The 21,392-nt window shown below is 45.0% G+C and overlaps 1 protein-coding gene across 1 annotated transcript; it reads right to left on the reverse strand.

The window, feature by feature from the left end:
* Positions 1 to 2,298: 2,298 nt before the first annotated feature.
* On the reverse strand, positions 2,299 to 20,604 carry APOD (apolipoprotein D). Its single transcript, XM_082700671.1, has 5 exons — positions 20,262 to 20,604; positions 16,048 to 16,177; positions 9,798 to 9,919; positions 6,338 to 6,426; positions 2,299 to 2,776 (listed from the first exon to the last, which is right to left on the reverse strand). The coding sequence occupies exons 2-5, from the start codon at positions 16,168 to 16,170 to the stop codon at positions 2,541 to 2,543; spliced, it is 570 nt and encodes a 189-aa protein (XP_082556797.1). The 5' UTR covers positions 16,171 to 16,177; positions 20,262 to 20,604; the 3' UTR covers positions 2,299 to 2,540.
* Positions 20,605 to 21,392: the final 788 nt, after the last annotated feature.

Here is a 21,392-nt window from a genome sequence, read left to right on the forward strand (position 1 = left end):
TAATGGACATTTTTGTGCATCCTTCTTCCTTTTCATCTGGATTATATAATCTTCCAATCCCATTGAAATGGCATTCTCTGAGCACCCTCAGGATATAAGACGTAACCTTAACTTTTTTTGTTTAAAAAGTACCTATATTTGCTAGAGATTTGTACATAGGCAGTTATAGGCCAAAATAAGAGGATGTGATATCTGGGATTTGCTTCAAATCCTCTAGGAAAAATATTGGGGGTCCTGGGGAGGTAGCCGAAACCAGACTGGTGAGATGTTGATGACTGTTAGGGCCCATCATAGTTCGTGGGGATTATTCTCTACTACTGTCTCTCTTTTGCTGTTTTCCCCACTTCTCTTCCTTTCCTCTCCCTTCTAGATTTTTCTGTTCTTTTCCCCATGTATTCTTTTGCTACTTGATGGCCACATACCTCCCTCTGGATTACCCGAGAAAGTTTTTCTGTGGCTTCGTCACCCCTGATATCTGCTTCACAGGTCCCCTTTCCTTTACTAGGAAACTGCAGTCCATCCATCTACACACGCAGCCAGTAACTCATTCTCCACGCCCTTTGAGGTTCTGTATCAGGCCAGACACTGTAAAAGGTACTAACTTCAGTCACCTTCATGGTCTTTGATGTTGCCAAATAGGTGTAAAGAGGAATGCAGTCACACCTTATCTTGTGCCATGAGTTAAGAGGTCGGTAACACTCTCAGGGATAATAGTATTTGAGAAGAGGAGCCAAGAGCTCTCTGGTCAGTAGGATAAAGCACAGGGCACAATGGCAGGCAGAGCTGGGGTGAGGTCTTCTCCTTTAGTACCTACCTCCCCCTTACCACCTTCTTGCCTGGTAGTTTTCAGACCTTAGGAATGTCAAACTGGAACCTGCAATCTGAGGTTCTATTTATTTAGAAAGAGAAAAAATTGTACCTTTGAGATGCTTGGGATTCTTGGGCGCCTGGGTGGCTCAGTGGGTTAAGCTGCTGCCTTTGGCTCAGGTCATGATCTCAGGGTCCTGGGATCAAGCCCCACATTGGGCTTTCTGCTCAGTGGGGAGCCTACTTCCCCCTCTATCTCTGCCTGCCTCTGCCTACTTGTGATCTCTCTGTAAAAAAAAAAAAAAAAAAAAAAAAAAGATGCTTGGGATTCTTGTGACATTTAATAGAAAGCATTAAGGGCGCCTGGGTGGCTCAGTGGGTTAAAGCCTCTGCCTTCGGCTCGGGTCATGAGGTCCCAGGGTCCCAGGATCGAGCCCCGCATTGGGTTCTCTGCTCAGCAGGGAGCCTGCTTCCCTTCCTCTCTCTGCCTGCCTCTGCCTACTTGTGATCTCTGTCAAATAAATAAATAAAATCTTTTAAAAAAATTGAAAGCATTAATAGTTTCCAGTGCTCAAGGAAATTCATACCTTAGGTCATGCTGAAAAAGCAAAACTCTCATCAGATGGCTTAATTTTGTCTTCATTTCCCAAAGCATTAGTAGATTACAAATGCTATGTGAACTAAGTGAAATTGCAGGGGAAGAATTCTGAGACCTTTCTTATTTTAAAAGTCATGATGTAAAAATAAACAAAGAAACAAAACCCCCAAAAAACAAAACCTCAAGGTGATTCCCAATTCTCTGAAGTTGGGACACCCAGAGCTGTGACTGTGAGACCCCATGGGCGCCTATGTCTTGCAGGGACTGAGACTCTCCCGGAGCTCCCCACGGTTCCCTCCATGTGGTGCTACCTTTGCACACCTCAGCTTGGATTATACATGCATCTATACTTGTCAGTCTCCCTCGCTAGTCTGGGAGTTTCTGTTCAATGCCTGGAATACAGCTGGGCTTCAGTAAATATCAGTTGAATGAAAGATACCCAAAAAGTATTTTCTTAAAAAACAAAAATCCCCATAGTCTTCTCTCTTATTCTCCCCTGCACAGACTCCAAGATGGCCCCCTGATTTAGCCTGACTCTGAGGACCTCCTGATGAGAAAATAAATACTTCAAAGAGACTGCCTGTCAGAGACTCAAAAAACAGAAGTGATTCCCCCCTAAAGGAGTGCCCACTGCAAGATGGGGACACCTGGATTCAGGCCACCCACCACTGGCCTTTGCCACCAGCTGTCCCCTTCCAGAAACAGGATTGTTACCTTTTAACTGTGACTGCTTTGTTTCTTTCAGCAGAACTGTTCAGGGATCTCCAAACATAAGCTTATAACTTCCAGAAACAGGATTGTTACCTTTTAACTGTGACTGCTTTGTTTCTTTCAGCAGAACTGTTCAGGGATCTCCAAACATAAGCTTATAATGAAAACCCCACAATAACCAATTCAGAATCTACTGTGAGCACAGCAGGTCAGCAACAAGTTTATTATTAGACTGGCAAGGTCACAGACTGGTGCATGGCTAAGTGTTTGGGCCAACTCTCCTTGACTTTCTCTGCATGGGTTTCTGCTGTCAAATTTCCCTTCTTGGTGTTTGCAATGGTTTGCGGTGGTGCGTTTGTCTTTATGGGGGTGGGGAGCAAAGCAAAAGAAGTAACAGGAAGTAATGCAGGTTCCCTCGAGCCTCTCACAGTGACTCAGGGCAATTCACTTGATCAGTGATAGTCATTTTCTCAATGTCAATGTCATTAGAGGTCAGGATATCTTTTAGATAGGTCACAGTTTCTGGAGGGAGATAAGGGTTTCTTCCCAAGATCCAAACATGATCCATGTGAAAAAGCCAGACGATTGTGGTGCAGGAGTACACGAGGGCGTAGTTCTCGTAGTCGGTGGCCAGAACCCAGTATGGAGCCGATGGCATCACTGAGAACCAGAGGAGGGCAGTGTTAAGCGGGAACAGGGCAAGAGGAACCTTCCTCTCCAGGACCCAGGAAGTCAGGGTCCTAGTTCTTCTACATTAGTGCTTCTTTTTCTTTTTTTTTTTTTTTTAGTCTTTTTTCTTATTTACTTATTTATTCATTTGACAGAGATCACAAGCAGGCAAAGGCAGGCAGAGAGAGAGAGGAGGAAGCAGGCTCCCTGCTGAGCAGAGAGCCCAATGCGGGACTCGATCCCAGGACCCTGAGATCACGACCCGAGCCTAAAGCAGCGGCTTAACCCACTGAGCCACCCAGGCGCCCTACATTAGTGCTTCTTCTTTTTTTTTTTTTTTAAAAGAGGTCATCCCTCATCAGAGATACCCACTTTTTTTTTTTAAAGATTTTATTTATTTATTTGACCGAGAGAGATCACAAGTAGGCAGAGAGGAAGGCAGAGAGAGAGAGAGGAGGAAGCAGACTCCCTGCTGAGCAGAGAGCCCGATGCGGGACTCGATCCCAGGACCCTGAGATCATGACCTGAGCCAAAGGCAGCGGCTTAACTCACTGAGCCACCCAGGCGCCCTACATTAGTGCTTCTTAACTCTGAATTCATGTGGGAATCTTATGGGAGCTTTAAAAAATCCTAGGCCACCACCTTCAGGCCTGCCCTGATGTGGAAGTGACTGGATGTGGAAGTGACTGGAACTCCTGAAGTCTCCCCCAGTGATTCCAGTCTGCAGCCCGAGCTCAGAGCCATCATTCTGGATCCTCCCTCCCTGGCAGCAGATTGGTGACGGTTCATAGGGAATTTTGTTGGACGCCCTAGACTAATAGGCTGACTGAGCACTAGTACAAATGGAGGCACCACTTAGATAAGTGGAGTCAAGAATGTGAAGTCAGGGGATGCCCGGGTGGCTCAGTTCACGATTTCAGGGTCCTGGGATGGAGTCCGACATCAGGCTCCCTGCTCATCGGGGAGTCTCCTTGTCCCTCTGCAGCTCCCTCTGCTTATGTGCGCTCTCTGCCCGCCCCCCCAAATAAATTTTTAAAAATCTTTAGAAGAAAAGAGAATGTGAGGTCAGGGGCCCCAGGCTTTCCAGGTCTGTACTTCCCCGCTTCCTTTAGAAACTGCCTGGGGAAGGAATTAAGGACTAATGTTGATTTGTTGTTCTTTTTGTGTGATCTTCAAAAGTTCCTCTGTTCTTAAGAATATGGTAAATCAGGTGATAACAGGTTAAAAACTCTCACAAAGGGCCTATAAGGGTTCATTGAATGACATCTGCCTAGTATCAAAATTTCAGCATTAATGGGTCTTTATGGAAAAAGAGGGAAGATTTACCTTCTCCATCTGAATCCAGAAACTTCCTCTATTAACTTAACCTCCACACTGCAGTCCAAGGCAAGGAAAAGTCATAGCCTACCTTGTTAAAGTTAAGTGGAATATGAACCCAAATGCAGAAAGCTGTGAGCTGACCCCATAAGAACAAAAGATTTCGACACATATCCCATCATGGGTGGTTTGCTTTCCTGGGTTTCAAGCATCCCACCTCCTCCACTCCAAAATAATCCCCGTTTGCCAAGCCAAACCATATCTCAACACTCGTGAATGACCATGAGAAGCTGGACAAAGGAGGCAGTGTGTGAGAGGTTAGAGCTTGGCTGGGCGTCAAAGACCCAGCTGGTCATCAGTATAATACAAGAGGGCCAATCCAGATGACAACCCAGCAAGGTCCCTCCTCTGTCTGACTTTCTACCTGTTTTATAAATATGAAAAAGGAAGGACACTTGGAGGATGCCTGATGGACAGAAGCCTGTACAAGGCTACGGGGCCCACACTGAGTGCGGTTTCTGACTTACCTTTCTAGCCCTGTTGGTGCCTGCCTGCTGGGCTCCCCATGAGAAGCTCGTATTTGTCACATATCTGCTATCTGTGACTTTCCACTGCTTTGTGTGTTCCCAGCTGGACTCTGCAACCCTGAGCTGTCTGGAGGAAATGTTCTTCCAACCTCTTTTGGTGATGGCCTCATGCTGTCTTCCTCCCACAGGGTCTAGATCTCAAGACCCATTTACCCAGATGTTTCTTCTCAGCAAAGAAAATTTCCATGATTCTCTATTGGAAAACTCTGACAGCCTCCTACTGCCTCTGGGAGGCACTTCAACCCAGAAACATGGCTTTTGAGGCTCTACCCAGTCTTGTCTTGTGCTCCACGTATCTGCCCATCCTCTGGGCTTCTCTCTGCAGGCCTTTCCTCTTGCCATTCTTGCACTTGGGATAGCCTTTCCCATAATCCTCCACACACCCTGGAAAACCCAGTGCAAATGTCTGATCCTCCACCAGAATACATCTCCTCCTCCTCTGCTTGCCCTGCCAGGAGCTCCTGCCTCTTCCAGCTCCTGTTCCAGGCTTCTTTTGTAAGGTCATGCCCTTAATATTTGGCCTTGCCTCCTATCCCCACCCCTCAATTGAGAGTTTGGGGTCCTATGTTTTGGTCCCAAGTCTGCCTCTAATTAGTCCAGTGACCTTGCCTCCATCATCTAGCTCTTCTGCACTTGGACTTTCTTATTTGTGATATAAACAAGAGAAACTGACATGTACAAAGCCCCTTCCGTTTACGGAGCATTTGCCATCTCGTTTACCTTTGCGACACTGGGCACAGAGGTGACGATATCTGCCTATGGTCACATGTGCAGGAAGAACAGTTTTCATCTCCCAGCGTTCCTATCTTGGTGTATAAAATAAGAGTGTCCTCTCTGCTCCCCTCTATGGGCTTGATGAGGGGTGGGAGGTAGTGATTCCTCTTGCAGCTGTGACTTCAGTATCCGCCACTTGGGTGGGGAGAGGGAACTTCGAGCACACTGGGAATTAAGAAATCTCACATTTCTGACCTGCCTTCTCCCGTGTGTCTCTATCAACAGTAAAACTAGTATTTGGTGTTTTCTCTGTTGCCCGTGTCCATTCCTCCATGAGCCCAGAGCTCAGAGGGCACATGCCCATGATCAAATATCCCTCAGAGAAACCCACAGTGTGGCCAGAAAGTGGCAGACAGAGCTGGGGCTCAGATTTGCCTTCACTGTTATCTCTTGCTGTCAAGCTTCTGTGCATATCAATTGTTCTGCTAAGAACACCATTATTAACTATTACTAACCAGTAATGTTTCCAGCCTCTGTTTCCTGGGGGGGGTGGGGAGAGGTGGGAAGTGGGAAAGGCGGGATTGGTTATCCTACTGCTCAGACCCTGTGTGCTGTTCTTTGTGCTTCCTCTATGGAAACGTGGTAGTTTTTAATAGTAAATCGCCTATGTACTTGTCAGTATCCACACTGGGTTTTAAGTCCCTCAGGGACAAGCCCAGCTCTGTCTGGCTCATTATTGTATCTTTGGTGCCTAGCCCTGAGCTGCATGTAGCCGGTGCTCAACAAATAATTATGTATTAAGTCATGACAGGTGACACCCAGATGTGACAGGAGTGTTCCCACCCAGGGCTCTAACTTCTCATGTGAGGTAGAAAAGGCTCTAGCTTTCCGTATCTCTTATCCCTGAAACCTCCCAAGGGAAGTGAATACTTACACCAGAAAAACTTAACTCCCAGCTTGGCAGGCTCTGTAAGGTTGCCCTGGGTGGCTTCACCTTCGATTTGATTCACAGTTCCATCAGATCTGCAATGCGTTAAAACAAAAAAAAACAAAACAACGAAAAACCTTAACTCATGGGAAGCCAAAAATCAGTGAAAGGCCGGCAAGAATGTGATTGCTGGTTAGGAAGGCTCTGTCCCCTCTCCTTTGTCACTGTCTCACACCAGGCGGAAGCAAATGGCCTTGGAGTGATAAGAAGCAAGAACTGAAATGCTCCAGGACCGGATAACATGTTAGGCCTTTGCCCTTTAGGGCTATTTTTTGGGTCCTGCAAGGCCATTTTCCATTCTCAGGCTCCAGAGGGAGGGAGTAAAAGAGAAGGAAAAAACAAACAAATGAAACAACCCAACACACTAAGAAGATTAGCTTCTTTAGAAACAAGAAAGAGCCAAAGGAAAAAACAAACAAACAAACAAAAAAAACAAGGACTGCTGGAAGTCTGGAGATCTGCAAGCTTTCCCTGCTCTTGGGGTCTCAGTGACATCTGTCCCATAAAGGCATTCATTCACCTGAGCTCCAAGACCCCTATCCAGCCCAGCAGGCTTCTGACTGAGTGTGGGAGGTTTTGACCCCGGCCAGGTACAGCAGGCAAAGAGAAAACAATTGTGATTCTCAGAGATGTTGAATGAGAAGAAATGCCCATCTCACAACGAGTGCCACCTTCCACTTACAATTGGCAGTGTCATTTCTTTCTTAGTGGTTTATAAAATGGTGGTGTTTCTGAAGTGATGGTCTCAGATTGGATGAAGTACTTTCACTCTTTTGAAGGGAGCTGGCTCCATTTCCGGGTAACTGGCCATGACCTTGGGGACCTGGGGGAGCGGGAAAAGGCCTGGGGATAGACTGAAGGAAGGTGCTCACATATCACAGGGCTCTTTGAGGACACTGAAGGATGAGGAGCCCATTTGTCTCTCCTCAAGGGGCAAACTAAAACTAGAGGAGTAGCGTGTGTTAGAAAGTCAGTAGGAGGGGCGCCCAGGTGCCTCAGTGGTTTAAGCCTCTGCCTTTGGCTCAGGTCATGATCTCAGGGTCCTGGGATCCAGCCATGGGCTGGGCTCTCTGCTCAGCAGGGAGCCTGCTTACCCCCCTCCCCTGCCCCCTCTCTGTGTGCTGTTCTGCCTACTTGTGATCTCTCTCACTCTCTATCAAATAAAGTCAGTAGGCTATGTTTAGTGTTGATGTCCAGAAACCAGACAAGAAACAGGTAAGGAAGGAAGGCAGGGGTACTCTGATGCTGTTGGATATGCTGCTGGATGTCTGTCCTCAAGTAGGGCTGGAGACCAGACCCTGAGCTGTCGCCTGGAACTCCACTGGGAAGACAAGAAGAAGGTCCGTTTCCATCTGCATATGGTTGCTTAGCAACAAACCAGCCTCTTCTCAACAGACTCCTCCCCTTTCCTTCATCATTTATGCTTTGTCCAGAACAGTTTCCAAAAAAAATTCTCTGATCATAAGCTCACAGTTTGATCATGGGAAAAACACACATGTCTTTTTCAAGGGAGGCAGCAGTATTTATTAAATGATTAGACCACACCAAACACTGTTCTAAGTGATTTGCACGTGTTATCTCACCCAAAGCTCACAAAGCCCTAAGGGAGGGAAGTTTTATGATTATCGCCATTTTACAGAGAGGAAACGGAGGCTTAGAGAATGAGCATAAATCACTGAAGATCCCATTGTCAGTATCTGGCAGAACCAGGATTTGAAACTGGGCAGCCTAATTCTCCAGCCTGAACCCTTCAGCTCCCAGCCCTGTGCCAGCTGCCCTGGCCCTCAGGTTCTCCGACCCTGGCTAAGAGTACTTTGCTCAGACTCCATGCTGTGCCTCTCTGCCCATTTGACAGTACTCCTGAGAGGAAAACCGTTTCGCTCTCCTGAACTAGCAAACCTTTCTCTGTGTGCCCTTGAATCTTAAACAGACGTGACCCTGCAGGCTAAGCAACCTAATACTCAGGATACAGTTCCAGACGACTCCCTGCCAGCTCCAAAGGAGAGGTGAAAGAGGTTTGGGATCTGTGTCATGGCCTGACTCTTGGTCACAGAATGGGACAAAATATTTGAAATGAAGTCACTGCAACTTTAGATGGCTGCCTGCCTCCCAATTCCTGGAGCCTTTCCTGGGCTCTGAAATAAGCTGGTTTTCTCTTTATAGGCCCTTAAGAGTAAGACTCTCACTCTTGTATGTACACAGGGCCAGGAGTCACACCCGCCCCCCCCCCCCCCGGTATCTTGGCACACAGGAAGCTTAGTGGATAGTAGGATAGCCACACGAAGCCCTAGTAACTTCCAGGCTGGGTTGTGGTTGTTTTTTTGGAGTTGACACTGTTCTCAGATACTGTAGGGAACAGGAAGGACAACCCTTCATCCCCAGCCTTCCTTTCATGTGTCCTCTGTCCTCTTCCTCATTTCACTTCTTAAATTTCCGTGGTGTTACTTACAAGCTGTGTGGCCCTTGGGAAATTACTTGACCTCTCTGTACCTCAGTTTCCTCTTCTAGAAAAATGAGGTTAATAACAGCATCTACCTCAGGGTCGCTATGGGGATGAAATGAATATGCACACTCATTTACATATACATACATATAGGTCCACATGTGTACAGGTGTGTACAAAACAGTGCCTTGAACAAAGGAAGTGCTTAATACCTGTCACTATTTATTGTTGCTCTGATTTTTGTTGTGGAAGGTAGGAACTTTTTCTGGGGCTCTTTTAAAGTTTACATTTGCTTTCTAAAGTATGAATTTTTGTATCAAATAGAAATCCATTAGAAGCTCCCAGTAATAAAAAAGTATACTTTTCTAAGCTTTCCTGTCACAAAACCCAGAGGTTTATGTCTGTATCTAATAGTCAAAGTTGTCTGGAGATGGAATAAAATGTCATGGAAGGCAATGAGCTATCCATTCCTGGAAGGATTCAAGCAGAGTTGAATGTCCTCTGTCAGTAGATAACGTACAAGGGCTTCTCTCTTGGTTTGGGAGATCAGATGAGAAGATTCCTCCCCTTGTCCTCTGCTGAGTATCTATTTCACAATTAAAGTGGGAACCCTACTGTTTGGGGTCCCATTGAGTCCCAAGTGCCTTTCCTGGGGAGTACATATACAACAGGTACATAATACAGGGAGTACACAATAGAGTAAGTACACAATACAGCAAAATGCTCTGCCAGTGGTCTTACAAATAAATGAGTAGTTCCTCGCACCTCCCCCCCCACCCGCCATGCCCCGCCATTCCGCTTGCCAAGAGTCATCATCTCAGGACCTGCTGTGAACAGGCAGTGCATACCCAGCCGCAATGGCATCCCCTTTGAACTAGACTGCAAGGACACCCAGTCACCCCAGGACAGCTCTCTGGTGGCTGGCTCCAGGACTGTGCTGCTTTTGAAACCACAGCCACTCACCTCAACTCCTGGTTTACCACTTTGATGTTTCCGTTTTCCATTAACGAGTAGTTGGCCTGGATGCAACTTCCCTTCTCAAAGCTCACCGGGATCTTCTCAATTTCATACCATCGTCCAAGATACTGCAGAGATAACAACAAACAGAGAAAACTCTGCGGTTCTCTGGGGACCTGCAAACTCTCCCTATTGTCTTTTAGAGCAGAGCCCTTTCCTGGGAAACCAAGCAAAATGGACTGCATTGTTCCCAACAGCAACTGAGCCAGATATTGATTCAAAGGAGAGTAAGTGAATCAGATGTGCAGGCGTTTGTCGAATGCTGCATTTTATTCCTCAAGTGCTTTTTATTTAGATATGCTGTCAGTGGCCCCTCCAGCCAAAATCTATGTGAAATTCTAGACTCTGTAAAAGAGAGGGAGCAGTCCAGATGATGTAAGGTGCCATCTCAAATATTTTGTGATTCTACAAGGCATCTCTGAATTGTGTGCAAAATCAGATATGTTCCTGTGGGGAACTGGAACTCCAGGATTGGCAGAATTCTCCTCATTTGACCCTGGAGAGGGAACTGGTCACAAAGGCTTTTGGCAGGTGATCAGGATTTAGGAGACTGATATCATTCTTCCCCTGGGGGCTTGGTCTCAGTTTATAACTTCATGTACAGAGTCAGCATTAAAGGAAGTGTGTGGCTGTGGGTGAGGGGAGACAGGTGTTTTCTTGTGTCCATGCACCGTCTTGCATGGAGACTGCTCCAATTTACAACCTCCATGGGGGGGGGGCAATGTGGAATTATCTAGCAAAGCTGAAAATACATACAGTGCATATATGAGGTTATTTGCTGCAGTACTGTTTTTAAGAACGAAACACAGGAAACTAGAGTCTAAGTGAGCATTAGTAGGGAATGGGGTCCATAAATGATGGCACATCCATGCAATGGAATGTTATACTCCTTTTCTTAAAGGAGTCATATACAATTACTCCAAGATACATTCAATGAAAAAAGAGCTGGGTGAAAAATAGAGCACATGGAAAAATGGGGGGAAAGGTTATTATATTCATTTTTTAAAAGATTTTATTTACTTATTTTGAGAGAGAGCGAGCACTAGAGAGAGAGAGAGAGAGAGCGCGCAAGCATGAATGGGGGTAGAGGGAGAAGGAGAAGCAGACTCCCTGCTGAGCAGGGATCCTGATGTGGGGCTCTATCCCAGGACCCTGAGATCAGGACCTGAGCCGAAGCAGATGCTCAACCAACTGAGCCTCCTAGGCCCCAATTACATTCATTTTCTGTCCCTGCTATAACAAACAAGTTACCACAAGCTCACAACATGAATTTGTGGTCTCACAGTTCTGTACATCAAGTGAGCTTGGTTAATATCAAGGTGTTGGCAAGGCTGTGTTCCTTTCTAGAGGCTCTAGAGAACTCTGTCTTCTTGCCTTGTCCAAGTTCTAGAGGTCACCCACATTCCTTGGTTGGTGAACTCCTTCCTCCATCTTCAGGGCCAGCAAAAGCAGGGGACATCCTTATCGCACTGCATCTTTCTGACCACAGCTGGGGAAGATTCTCTGTTTTCAGTGATTAGACTGGGCTCACTGGATAATCCAGGCCACTCTTGCCATCTCCAAGTCTAGAACTTTAATGACATCAACACAATTCCCCTTTCCATGGAAAGTAGCATATCCATAGGTTCCAGGGATCTGGGTGTGGACATCGTTCTGCCTACTGCAGTTATGTATGTATTTGTGGATGTAAACATTATCTCCCAAAAGACACACAGTGAACTGTTTATACTGGTTGCTACTAGAGAGGCAAACTGAGGTGGGAAGGAATAAAGCTTTTCATCGAATGTTCTTTGGTACACTTAGAATTTTGAACCATATGAATATATTTACTTAGTCAAAATACTAATTCAAAAGATTTTAGAAATTTATTACCCAACAAGGGAAAAATCGGAGATGCACTCACCTTCAATGGAGTCAGGCTTTGAACTGAGAGCGTCCTGCCAACAGGGGGCAGTATTACGCCAGTCACATGGCTCTTTGCTCAAATCTATACTCCTGTTTATGACATAAATGTTCCACTCATTTATGAAAGCACATCTTTCCATTAAACCACTGAAATAAACATTCACTTAAAGCACCGAAAAATAAGATGAAAGACCATTTGGTTACCTCGGCATCCTCAAAAAAAGCTCCATTTTATACAGAGCATTTAAAAGAGTTCTATTATTGTTAAGGTGAGTTCAGGGCTCCACAATTAAAACCGAGGAAGCGTGATTTTCCAGTAAAGAGGCAACTCGGAGGTTGAAGATTCCTTTTCATGTCATGCTTCTTTATAATTTCATAGTATTTTTGTGAAAGCCGTTTCATGGTTTTGGGTCTGCTTCTCTAACCGCATAAGGAGAGAGCAATGTTTAAAAAGAATTCTGGAGAGGCGCCTGCAGGCTCAGTCTGTTCGGCTTCCAGCTCTTGATTTTGGCTCAGATCATGATCTTGGGAATTGAGAGACTGAGCCCTGCACTGGGCTCCACACTGATTGGGGAGCCTACTTGGGATCCTCTCTCTCCCTGCCCCTCTGCCCCTCCCTGCTCCTGTGCAAGCCCCCCCTCTCCCCCGCCCACTTCCCACCGCCTGCTCTCTCTCTCTCATTCTCACTTTCAAAAAAAAAAAGGAAAGAAATGAAAAAAGAATCCTGGAAAAGATAGAAGCAAAACTATCTGTATTTGCAGATAGCATAATTTTGTAATAGAAAATCCCAAGGAATCCACACACACAAGAACTATAGGAACTGATGAATGAAATTAGCAAGGTTAAAGGATACGAGATCAATATATAGAAAGCAAACGGGTTTCTACACTTACAATGAACCCTCTATAAGTTATGAAAATTCCACTTACAATAGTATCAAACAAATAAAATACTTAGGAATAAATTTAACCAAAGAAACGCAAAACTTATACTCTGAAAAATATAAAATGTTGTTGAAAGAAAGGAAAGAAGACCTAAATAAATGGAAAGATAATCTATGTTCAGGGACTAGAAGGCTTAAAATTGTTAAGATGACAATGTTCTCCAGATTGATTTAGATTCAGTGCAGTCTTTATAAAAACAAAACAAGAGGGAAGCACAGTGGAAACATATTGGGCCCATAAAAACAAAACAAAACAAAAAACAACTCTGCTTTTTTACAGAAATTGACAACCAGATCCTGAAATTCATATGGAAATGAAAAGGATTCAGACTAGCCAGAAGAACAAAGTTGGAGGCCTCATATATTCTAATTTCAAAACTTACTACAAAGCTATAGTAATCAATACTGTATAGCACTAGCATAAAGATGGATATATATAACAATATAATAGAATTGAAAGTCCAAAAAATAAACTCTTACATATATGGCCAATTGATTTTCAACAAGGATGCCAAGATTATTCGATGGAAGAATAGTCTTTTTTTTTTTTTTTAAAGGTTTTATTTATTTATTTGTCATAGAGAGAGAAGCGAGAGAAAGCACAGGAAGACAGAGTGGCAGGCAGAGGCAGATGGAGAAGCAGGCTCCCCACCAAGCAAGGAGCCCGATGTGGGACTCGATCCCAGGACGCTGGGATCATGACCTGAGCCGAAGGCAGCCGCTTAACCAACTGAGCCACCCAGGCGTCCCGATGGAAGAATAGTCTTGTCAACAAAAAGTTCTGTGACAACTGAATATCCAAAATAATAAAGTTGGACTTCTATATCATCCTATATACAAAGTTTAACTTAAAATGGACCGCAAACTTAAATGTAATGATTAAAACTAAAAAAAAAAACCTCTTTTAAGAAAATATAGAAATTAATCTTCATAACCTTGCATTAGGCAATGAGTTTTTTAGAAATCAAAAGCACAAGCCACAAAAGAAGAAAATAGATAAATTGTAACTCATTAATATTAAAAACTTTTGTGCTTCAAAGGACACATTGATAAAGTGAAAAGAGAATCCACAGGATGGGGTAAATATTTGCAAATCCTATATCTGATAAGAGACTTGTATCTAAAACATATAAAGAATTCTCAGAGCTCAACAATTAAAAGATAAATAACCCAAGTAAAAGATGGGCAAAGGACTCAGACATTTCTCCAAAGAAGATATACAAATGGACAATAAATGCATGAAAAGATGCTCATCATCATTAACCATCAGAGAAATACAAATCAAAACCACAATGAGATACCACTTCGTGCCCTCTAAAATTTTAAGGGCTATAATCCAAAAGATGTGATAACAAGTGTGAGCAAAGATACGGAGAGATCGGTGTGAGACACTGCTGGTGGGAATGTAAAATGGTGATGCAGCTCTTTTGGAAAACAGTCTGGCAGTTTCTCAAAAGATTAACGTGGAGTTACCATATGACCTAGCAATTCTTCCAGCTATACGCCCAGGAGAACTGAAAATGTATGTCCACCCAAAAAACCCCCATAAAGACAAGCACACAAAAATCTTACACATGAATGCTTGTAGCAGCATTATTCCTTATAGTTTAAAAGTGTAAACAACCCAAAGGATGAACAGATAAATAACATGTGGTATTATCCATGCAGGAGAATATTATTTGCCAATGAAAAGGGCTGAAGTATAGATGCATAGTACAGTATGGACGAACTTTTAAAATATTATGTTGCGTGAAAGGAATCAGTCTAAAAAAACCCACATACTGTATGATTCTGCCCCTATGAAATGTCCAGAATAGGCAAATTCATAGGGAGAGCTGATTGCCTGGGGCTGGGAGGAGGGTGGGAAATGGAGAGTGACTATTTGTGGGTAGGAATGATGAAAATATTCTAAAATTGATTGTGGTGATGGTTTCATAACTCTGATTATACAAAAAAATAGAAAGTGAACTTTAAACAGGTGAATTATGTGTTATATGAATTATATTTCAGCAAAACTTTCTTAAACATCCCGCTTCACGCCTCAAGGGACTTTTGTAAATATAGTCCAATTATAATTATCAAAGTGTCTTTGGATTTTTACCCCCAAACAGAAATATAATTCAAATTCCCTGGATTTTTTTCTGGAAAATCTACCATAGCTTAGCAGGGTTGCCTGAATAAAGGGACCAGCCTGTAACAGTTATAGAGTGAGCGATGTAAACTGTACTGTATGTGTCCTTCCTACCTCCCCTGTGTGACTCTGTAGACGGTGCTCCTTCCCCACAACCTGCAGGCTCTGAGCTCTCGTCCCTCACTCCTGTACCTAGTCCACCCCAAGAGGTCCCAACACTTATTCATACTGAGGAGTGAGTGACTGATAACAATTTTAATATTGCCCATCATGAGTACTGGCTCTTAAAAAAGATCCAAACTTTCTGTTAAGGAGAAAATGTCTTAAGAGCGAGACTCTAGGCATGAGTTCATAGCAATGGAAACCTTTCCTGTTTCCACTAGCTGCCTCCTTCTCCTATTCCCGGCTTGTAGATATGCACATATATACACAGGAAGGCTGGGCCTGATCCCAGGAAGAAAAGCCACATATGGGGACCTGGTTATACTGGAATCTTTTTAGTGCAGGTAACAAGAAAGCCTCTTGGGGAAGTTCCGTCCTCTTCTAGGTCCTGCGGGAGGAACTCCTGGGTGCCCAGCACTGTGGCGAAGCCTGGTCTTGAATCCCCCCTCTGCATGGATTAGCAGGGCGACCTGGGTCGGTGATGAGCTGTCTCACATTGAGCTTCTTCATCCGTAGAATACGGAGAATAGCCCTGGAGCTGCTGCCTGCCCATCAACTACTGCGTGTCCTCTCAGCCTAGCTGGGTTCACCTCTGCCACCTGGACAATTCCCACGAACACGCTGCTAGCTGCCCACCTTGAACTCACATCTCCCCCTTTGCCGGAAGACCTTGCCAGCACCCCAGAGTGCCCACAGCTGGCTCATACCCCCTCCATGGGACAATCTGAGGAGCATTCTACACATTTCCTTAGAGGATTCCCAGCAGGACAGAACCCTCTTGTTAACAGTGTTACTGTTGAGGAATGCACCTTTAGTTACTCTTCTACTTCTCTGTCTGCTTCCCCACAGACCCACATTGCTTCCTGGGATCATCCTCCCCAAACTCTCTGCTCCCCAGTTCTTGCCTGAGTCTGCTTTTGGGGGATCCCCAAAGAGGATAAGTACCTACCCCAAGGTTAGCTGTGGGACTCAAAGCAGAATACTAACTCTGAAGCCTGGCAGATGTTTATTCAAACGGGAGGCAAAACAGATAGGAAGTTAGCCTTTTACCACACCTTATTCACATCAAAGTTCTCCTGCACTGGAGGAGTCGGGCATTTCCCAAGATGGAAGGCTTGTCCGGATGCCGCACTGAAGAGGCTGGCCAGCGCGGAGAGCAACAGCAGCGCGGTCACCATCTTGGGGCTGTGGAGGGAACCGGGAGTTAGGAGAAACAAAGCCGCTTGAGTTGTTCTGGGCTTCCGAGGACATGCAGTCATACGGCGGTGGGGGGGGGATTTCTGGGGACCTCTCTGGAGACCTCCCCCTGAACCCTTTGGCAATCGCCCTGCAGGCCACCTGGGTCATCATCTTCAATGGCACTGGGAGGCATTCCACCCCCTGGAGCCTCTCCATACACTCTGTAGCCCCTGGGAGAGCACATTCTGCCTGGTGTTGGAGCTCCTTGGATTTATTTTCCAACTGCTCCCTCACAATTATGCATTTTTCAAGGACAGGCACCCCCAGGACCTGGCAGTGTCAGGCACAATCCAGACTTGTTAATGAAGAGAAAGGATGTGGGGTGGGGGTAGGAAAAGGTTGAAGTTGTCGAGGGAACCGTGCGAGAGAAAAAAGATGAACATAAACCGAGCAGACATTTGGTGTGTTAGGAGACTCATAAGAGAGATGCCTCCTTGATCAACAGCCCGCCTCTCATCCCCCCACCCCCGCCTTGCTGGGCTGTTCACCAACCAAGAAATATGCCTGAGACCTGACAGGCAGCTGCGTATTGGGGACCCCAAGGCACCCCAGCTGGGTTCGAATGCAGGCTTTGCCACATACTAAGTATAACTGTGTCCAGTTCACACTTGAGCTTTCCAGGCTATTACGTGGAAATAATAATCATACCAACTCCAGGAAGTTTTGCGAGAATTAAATGAGATGTATAGAGAGAGCATTTCAGGTGGTGTCTGATATAGAGAAAATGCTTCATAAACTAGTTATTACCATGAAAAGCAGACACAAATAATTGTTTCCTGAATTTCTCTTTGGACAGACGTCTGTTGGGAATATTTTTCTTTCTTTCTTTCTTTTTTTAAAATTTTATTTATTTGACAGAGAGACAGCGAGAGAGGGAACACAAGCAAGGGGGGTGGGAGAGGGACAATGAGGGATTCAATCCCAGGACTCTGGGACCATGACCTGAGCTAAAGGCAGACGCTTACAATTGAGCCACCCAGGTGCCCCGTGGGGATATTTTTCATAGATGTGCATTTATTTTTATTTTTATTTATTCTTTTAGTTGCATAGACAGGGAAACCAATGTGCATTTAACCAGAGGCGGACCGGTAGCTGGCAACAGGCATTTCAGCCCAAGCTCCCTTCCCTTCTTCTTGCCCTGACCTCTTTTGTGTGACTCCTTGCCTGTGGCTGCACAGGAGCTATTTCTAGCTCTTTGCCTTTCTCCCTGCAATGAAGAAAACTGAATCCATGCAAGCCAAATGTTCTCAGATCTGAGCATTTAAAAGGATGTGTCATAACAGGAATAATTATAACCACTTTATTATGGTTAAACCTCTAAATAACCTTTAATAATCAATAGCTTTTCTTCTGGAGGTTTCACTGCTCCATTTCCAAAGGAACAGTTACATAATGAGTAAAGCTGCCAGCCAGGCATGGTGGTGGCGGGGTGGTGGCTGAGTCTCCAAGCCAAGTCTGAGCAAGCCAAGTCTGGGGTAGGACCCCACCTTCTCTGAGAATCCATCTCCCATCGGCTCCTTCCACCACGTAAACAACATCTGTATTTTAACCTTTGGGGAGATGATGGGAATCGCCTGACCTTACAAAAATTTGCATCCATCTCTGAGAAATTCTTAGAACTGCGGAGCTCTACTCTTGGCCCTCAGTAGGCTCCAAGTTCTCTGTGCCTTGGCCAGAACATCCAAACTCAAAGGCTGGTCACACGTTACGCACGTTCTACAGGGCCCCCCAAACTGGCGGGACTTGAGAGGTCCTTTACCCATTCCCCAAACCCCCGAGTGTACAGATGGAAGCTGAATGCCAGAAGGGGCAGAGAGCTGGTACTCCGGGGGCCATCGTCAGCTGTCCATCCTGCAGCGACCCTCAGACAGGTTTCCTTCTGCACACCAGCTTTGGTGACTTTCAGTAAACACCTACCTCTGTAACCTTGATGAGCCTCAGTTCACCGTGTGACAACTACACCAAAAGTCAGTTCCCTGTCTTGCTCTGACAAATCTCTTATTACAAGATGTTCTCTTGGGGGCTGAAGCATGTGCTTTAGCTCTGTAGGAGGATTTCAGAGCAAGGCTAATTCTTAGTGTTGCTCGCATCTCTTCCAAAGATGTCTCTCCTTGCAAGAGTTTTACTCCTCTGGTTAAAACTTTCTGCGAGAGTAAGGGTTGATGGCATCCATAATTTCTTTTCCAGGCCCCTCCCAATCTAGCTCATTCCACACTTCTTCAGCACCTTCTGAAGGGGAGGCAGTGAGGAGAGGACTTGGGAGACAAGTTGAACAAAGTGAAGCCATTTTGGTTTTAGGCTAACCCTTAACCAGGAGTCGGCAGGTCATAAAAAGGGTTACAAGTTCTGACCCACAGAGGCCTCAAGACCCCATTACCTCAGGTAATAAAAGCGGTAAAGGTCAGACATTCTTAAAATTGCTCCCTGCAGGTAATTTCACGATCCTAAAACAATGGAAAAACTCACCACTCAATGTAAATGAAAAACCCAAAATTAAAGAGTGAGCCCCTCCCTATATGGTTAATTAAAAAAACTTACAAGACCCTTTATTAGAGGCAAAGGGGTGTCTTTGTCAGCTGGAAGGGGGGACTACTATTTTGTGAGGTAGCTCCTTTCTCCTATACTTAATACATCTTTGTCCCTTTCTCTAAACAGCTTGCTCTCAAATTCTTGCCCTTGCAAGGCCAAGAACCTTCTCAGCAATGGGCCTGAGGCCCTCCCTCTGGATCAAAGGTAAATCACATTATTAACATACACCTATGAACTTGGGTATGTGTGACCTATATTTTTGCATCATCTTCTAAATACTATTGGGAAGATGTCTTAATGAGGGGAGTTTACATATTTTACAAATTATAATTTAGGGATGCCTGGGTGCCTCAGTGGTTTAAGCCTCTGCCTTTGGCTCAGGTCATGGTCTCAGGGTCCTGGGATCGAGCCCTGCATTGGGCTCTCTGCTCAGTGGGGAGCCTGCTTACCTCTCTGTCTATTTGTAATCTCCCTCTCTCTCTCTGTCAAATAAATAAATAAATCTTTAAGTAAATAAATAAATAAATAAAATTTAAATGCTCTTTTAACTGAATATTCAATTACTTAGTAAGAATTCTACTAAGGTTATGGTGCACCTATCCTGGGCCAGCACTGACTCTGTGAACTGAAACTCACAGTCATTGAACTTCCCCATGGAGAAGCCCGGGCCTCAGTATGTTGAATGGACCCCACCCCGTACGGCCACAATACCCTACCTGTTAGGGTCCCACACTGACATTCTCTTTGTACCCAATGTTGTTAATGAGCCCAGGTTAGTTCCTGCTAAGCTCTGAAGCCAGAACTTCCTTAGGCCAAGTCTCCTAGGAGCCTGTTTTCTTGATGCCTGCGTATTACCGAGGACCTGGTCCCTGATTTTAAAGATCTGCAGGTCCAAAGACGACTGGCTTCTGAGATTTCACGTGATAAAACAAAATACATTTCCGCAAGTCAGCGGGTCTAAAAAACCCATTTAGCTGCTGAATCCAACAAGAAAACATGTCTTCTCAGGAAAATAGTTTTGTACCACATTGTTAAATGCATTTTCTATTCACAGGTTGAATTCCAGTTCACTTTTCAGTTAATTTTGTTGCAGCACACCAGTGGATGACAGGTCCCCGTGAACCCATCCAGGACAGTACTGGTGTAGGGAAAATTTTCCTATTGTCTATCTAGCATAGACGAGTGTGCCCAGTGCAAGCAGAAGACTCGGAGATGAGTCAACATGGGTTTGGCAGCCCAGTTCGGCATCTGTTGTCAGTCTTCTCTTGACTTGTTGTTTGGGATAGCTGAACCTCGGTTTCATCGTCTGAAAATGGGGTGGTTAGTATCTACCTTGGAAGGGAGCTTGAGGAAAAATGAGACCAAATTTGCAAAGCAGCAGGCACAAACCCTCCATCGTGTTAGTTACTATTGTTAGCAGAAAAGGGGCCATAGAAAGCCAAGACTGTCTCTAGGATAAGCATCATTCATCATAAATGAAAATTAAAACCACAATACGTACCTTTTTGGTCAAGATGAAGGCAGTCTCCACATGCAAACTCACCCAATTTAGGATGCCTTCTCTTGTTGACTGGCTTCTCCCAAGCTGTTTTATAAGCTTCACAGAGTCATTGATGTTTCATTTTAATGCATGCCACACCCCGCCTAGTTCAGGAAGGCTGGCCTAAAAGCTTAGCTCTGTACCAAACACAAAAATGGGATGTTTTGTCCATCTCCCTCCCCCAGTTTCCTTCACAGCTGCTCCCCGCAAAAGAAACAATGAGATACTGTGTGTGTGCATGTATGTGAGAGCGAGGGAAAGACAAAGTGCATTTCATTCAAAACATCTTTTTTGCTGTGTGGATTTTCTAATTTAATTTTCTCAGTCAGAAATGCACTTTTAAGTTCCAGGAAGATGAGTTGCAACATGTTTTCGAGCATCTGGTATTTATTTTTCATTTTTGTGTAAATGAAAAATCAACAATCTCATTTCCCCACACAGAGCATGAATTCCATCCCATGAGGTCTGTGGTCTGGACTGTGTGGTTCGGGCAACAGGGTGAAGGTTAAGAATTAGAGATGTTTTTTTGTGTGATCCTGGGGAAGCCAACCACTTCTCTGAGTCTCAGTCTCCCCACTGTGAAGGAGAGACTGTCATTTCTGCGTCTGCCAGAGCTAGGGGTGCGGAGGAGTTCCCAGCTGGGAAAGAGCTGGGGCTGAGAGCTGAGAATGCCAAAGGTTTCTTGCACAGCTGCTCACTCTGGACCGTTCCTGCCCCTCTCAGCTGCATATTCTCTGTGGCCTCTTATTGCCTGGGGTGGAAGTGGATTTCAGATGCTCATTGCACAGAGATGGGGCTGAGCCTCCTCTCTCAGTGGAATTAGCAACTTTGAATCTTAGGACTTGGATTCTATGCCTCTGTGATAACACAGTATCTTTGTAGGAGACGTCAATTCCTAGATGAAACGCATTCTCCAATTTCTAAGCAAGAGAGAGAAATTTATAGCACTAGGCCATATAAAGAACAACAAAAGTGAATCCTTGACCTACCAGACCCTGACGGCGTTTTCTTCAGTCCGTTCTTTACCTTTTCAGGAACAGAAATGCTGATTTCCATTCAGGCTGTCTCTTGCCCTCTCTCTTCCCATGTCCT

This window comes from Mustela nivalis, assembly GCF_964662115.1.
Source record: "Mustela nivalis genome assembly, chromosome: 1".
Classification (NCBI taxonomy): domain Eukaryota; kingdom Metazoa; phylum Chordata; class Mammalia; order Carnivora; family Mustelidae; genus Mustela; species Mustela nivalis.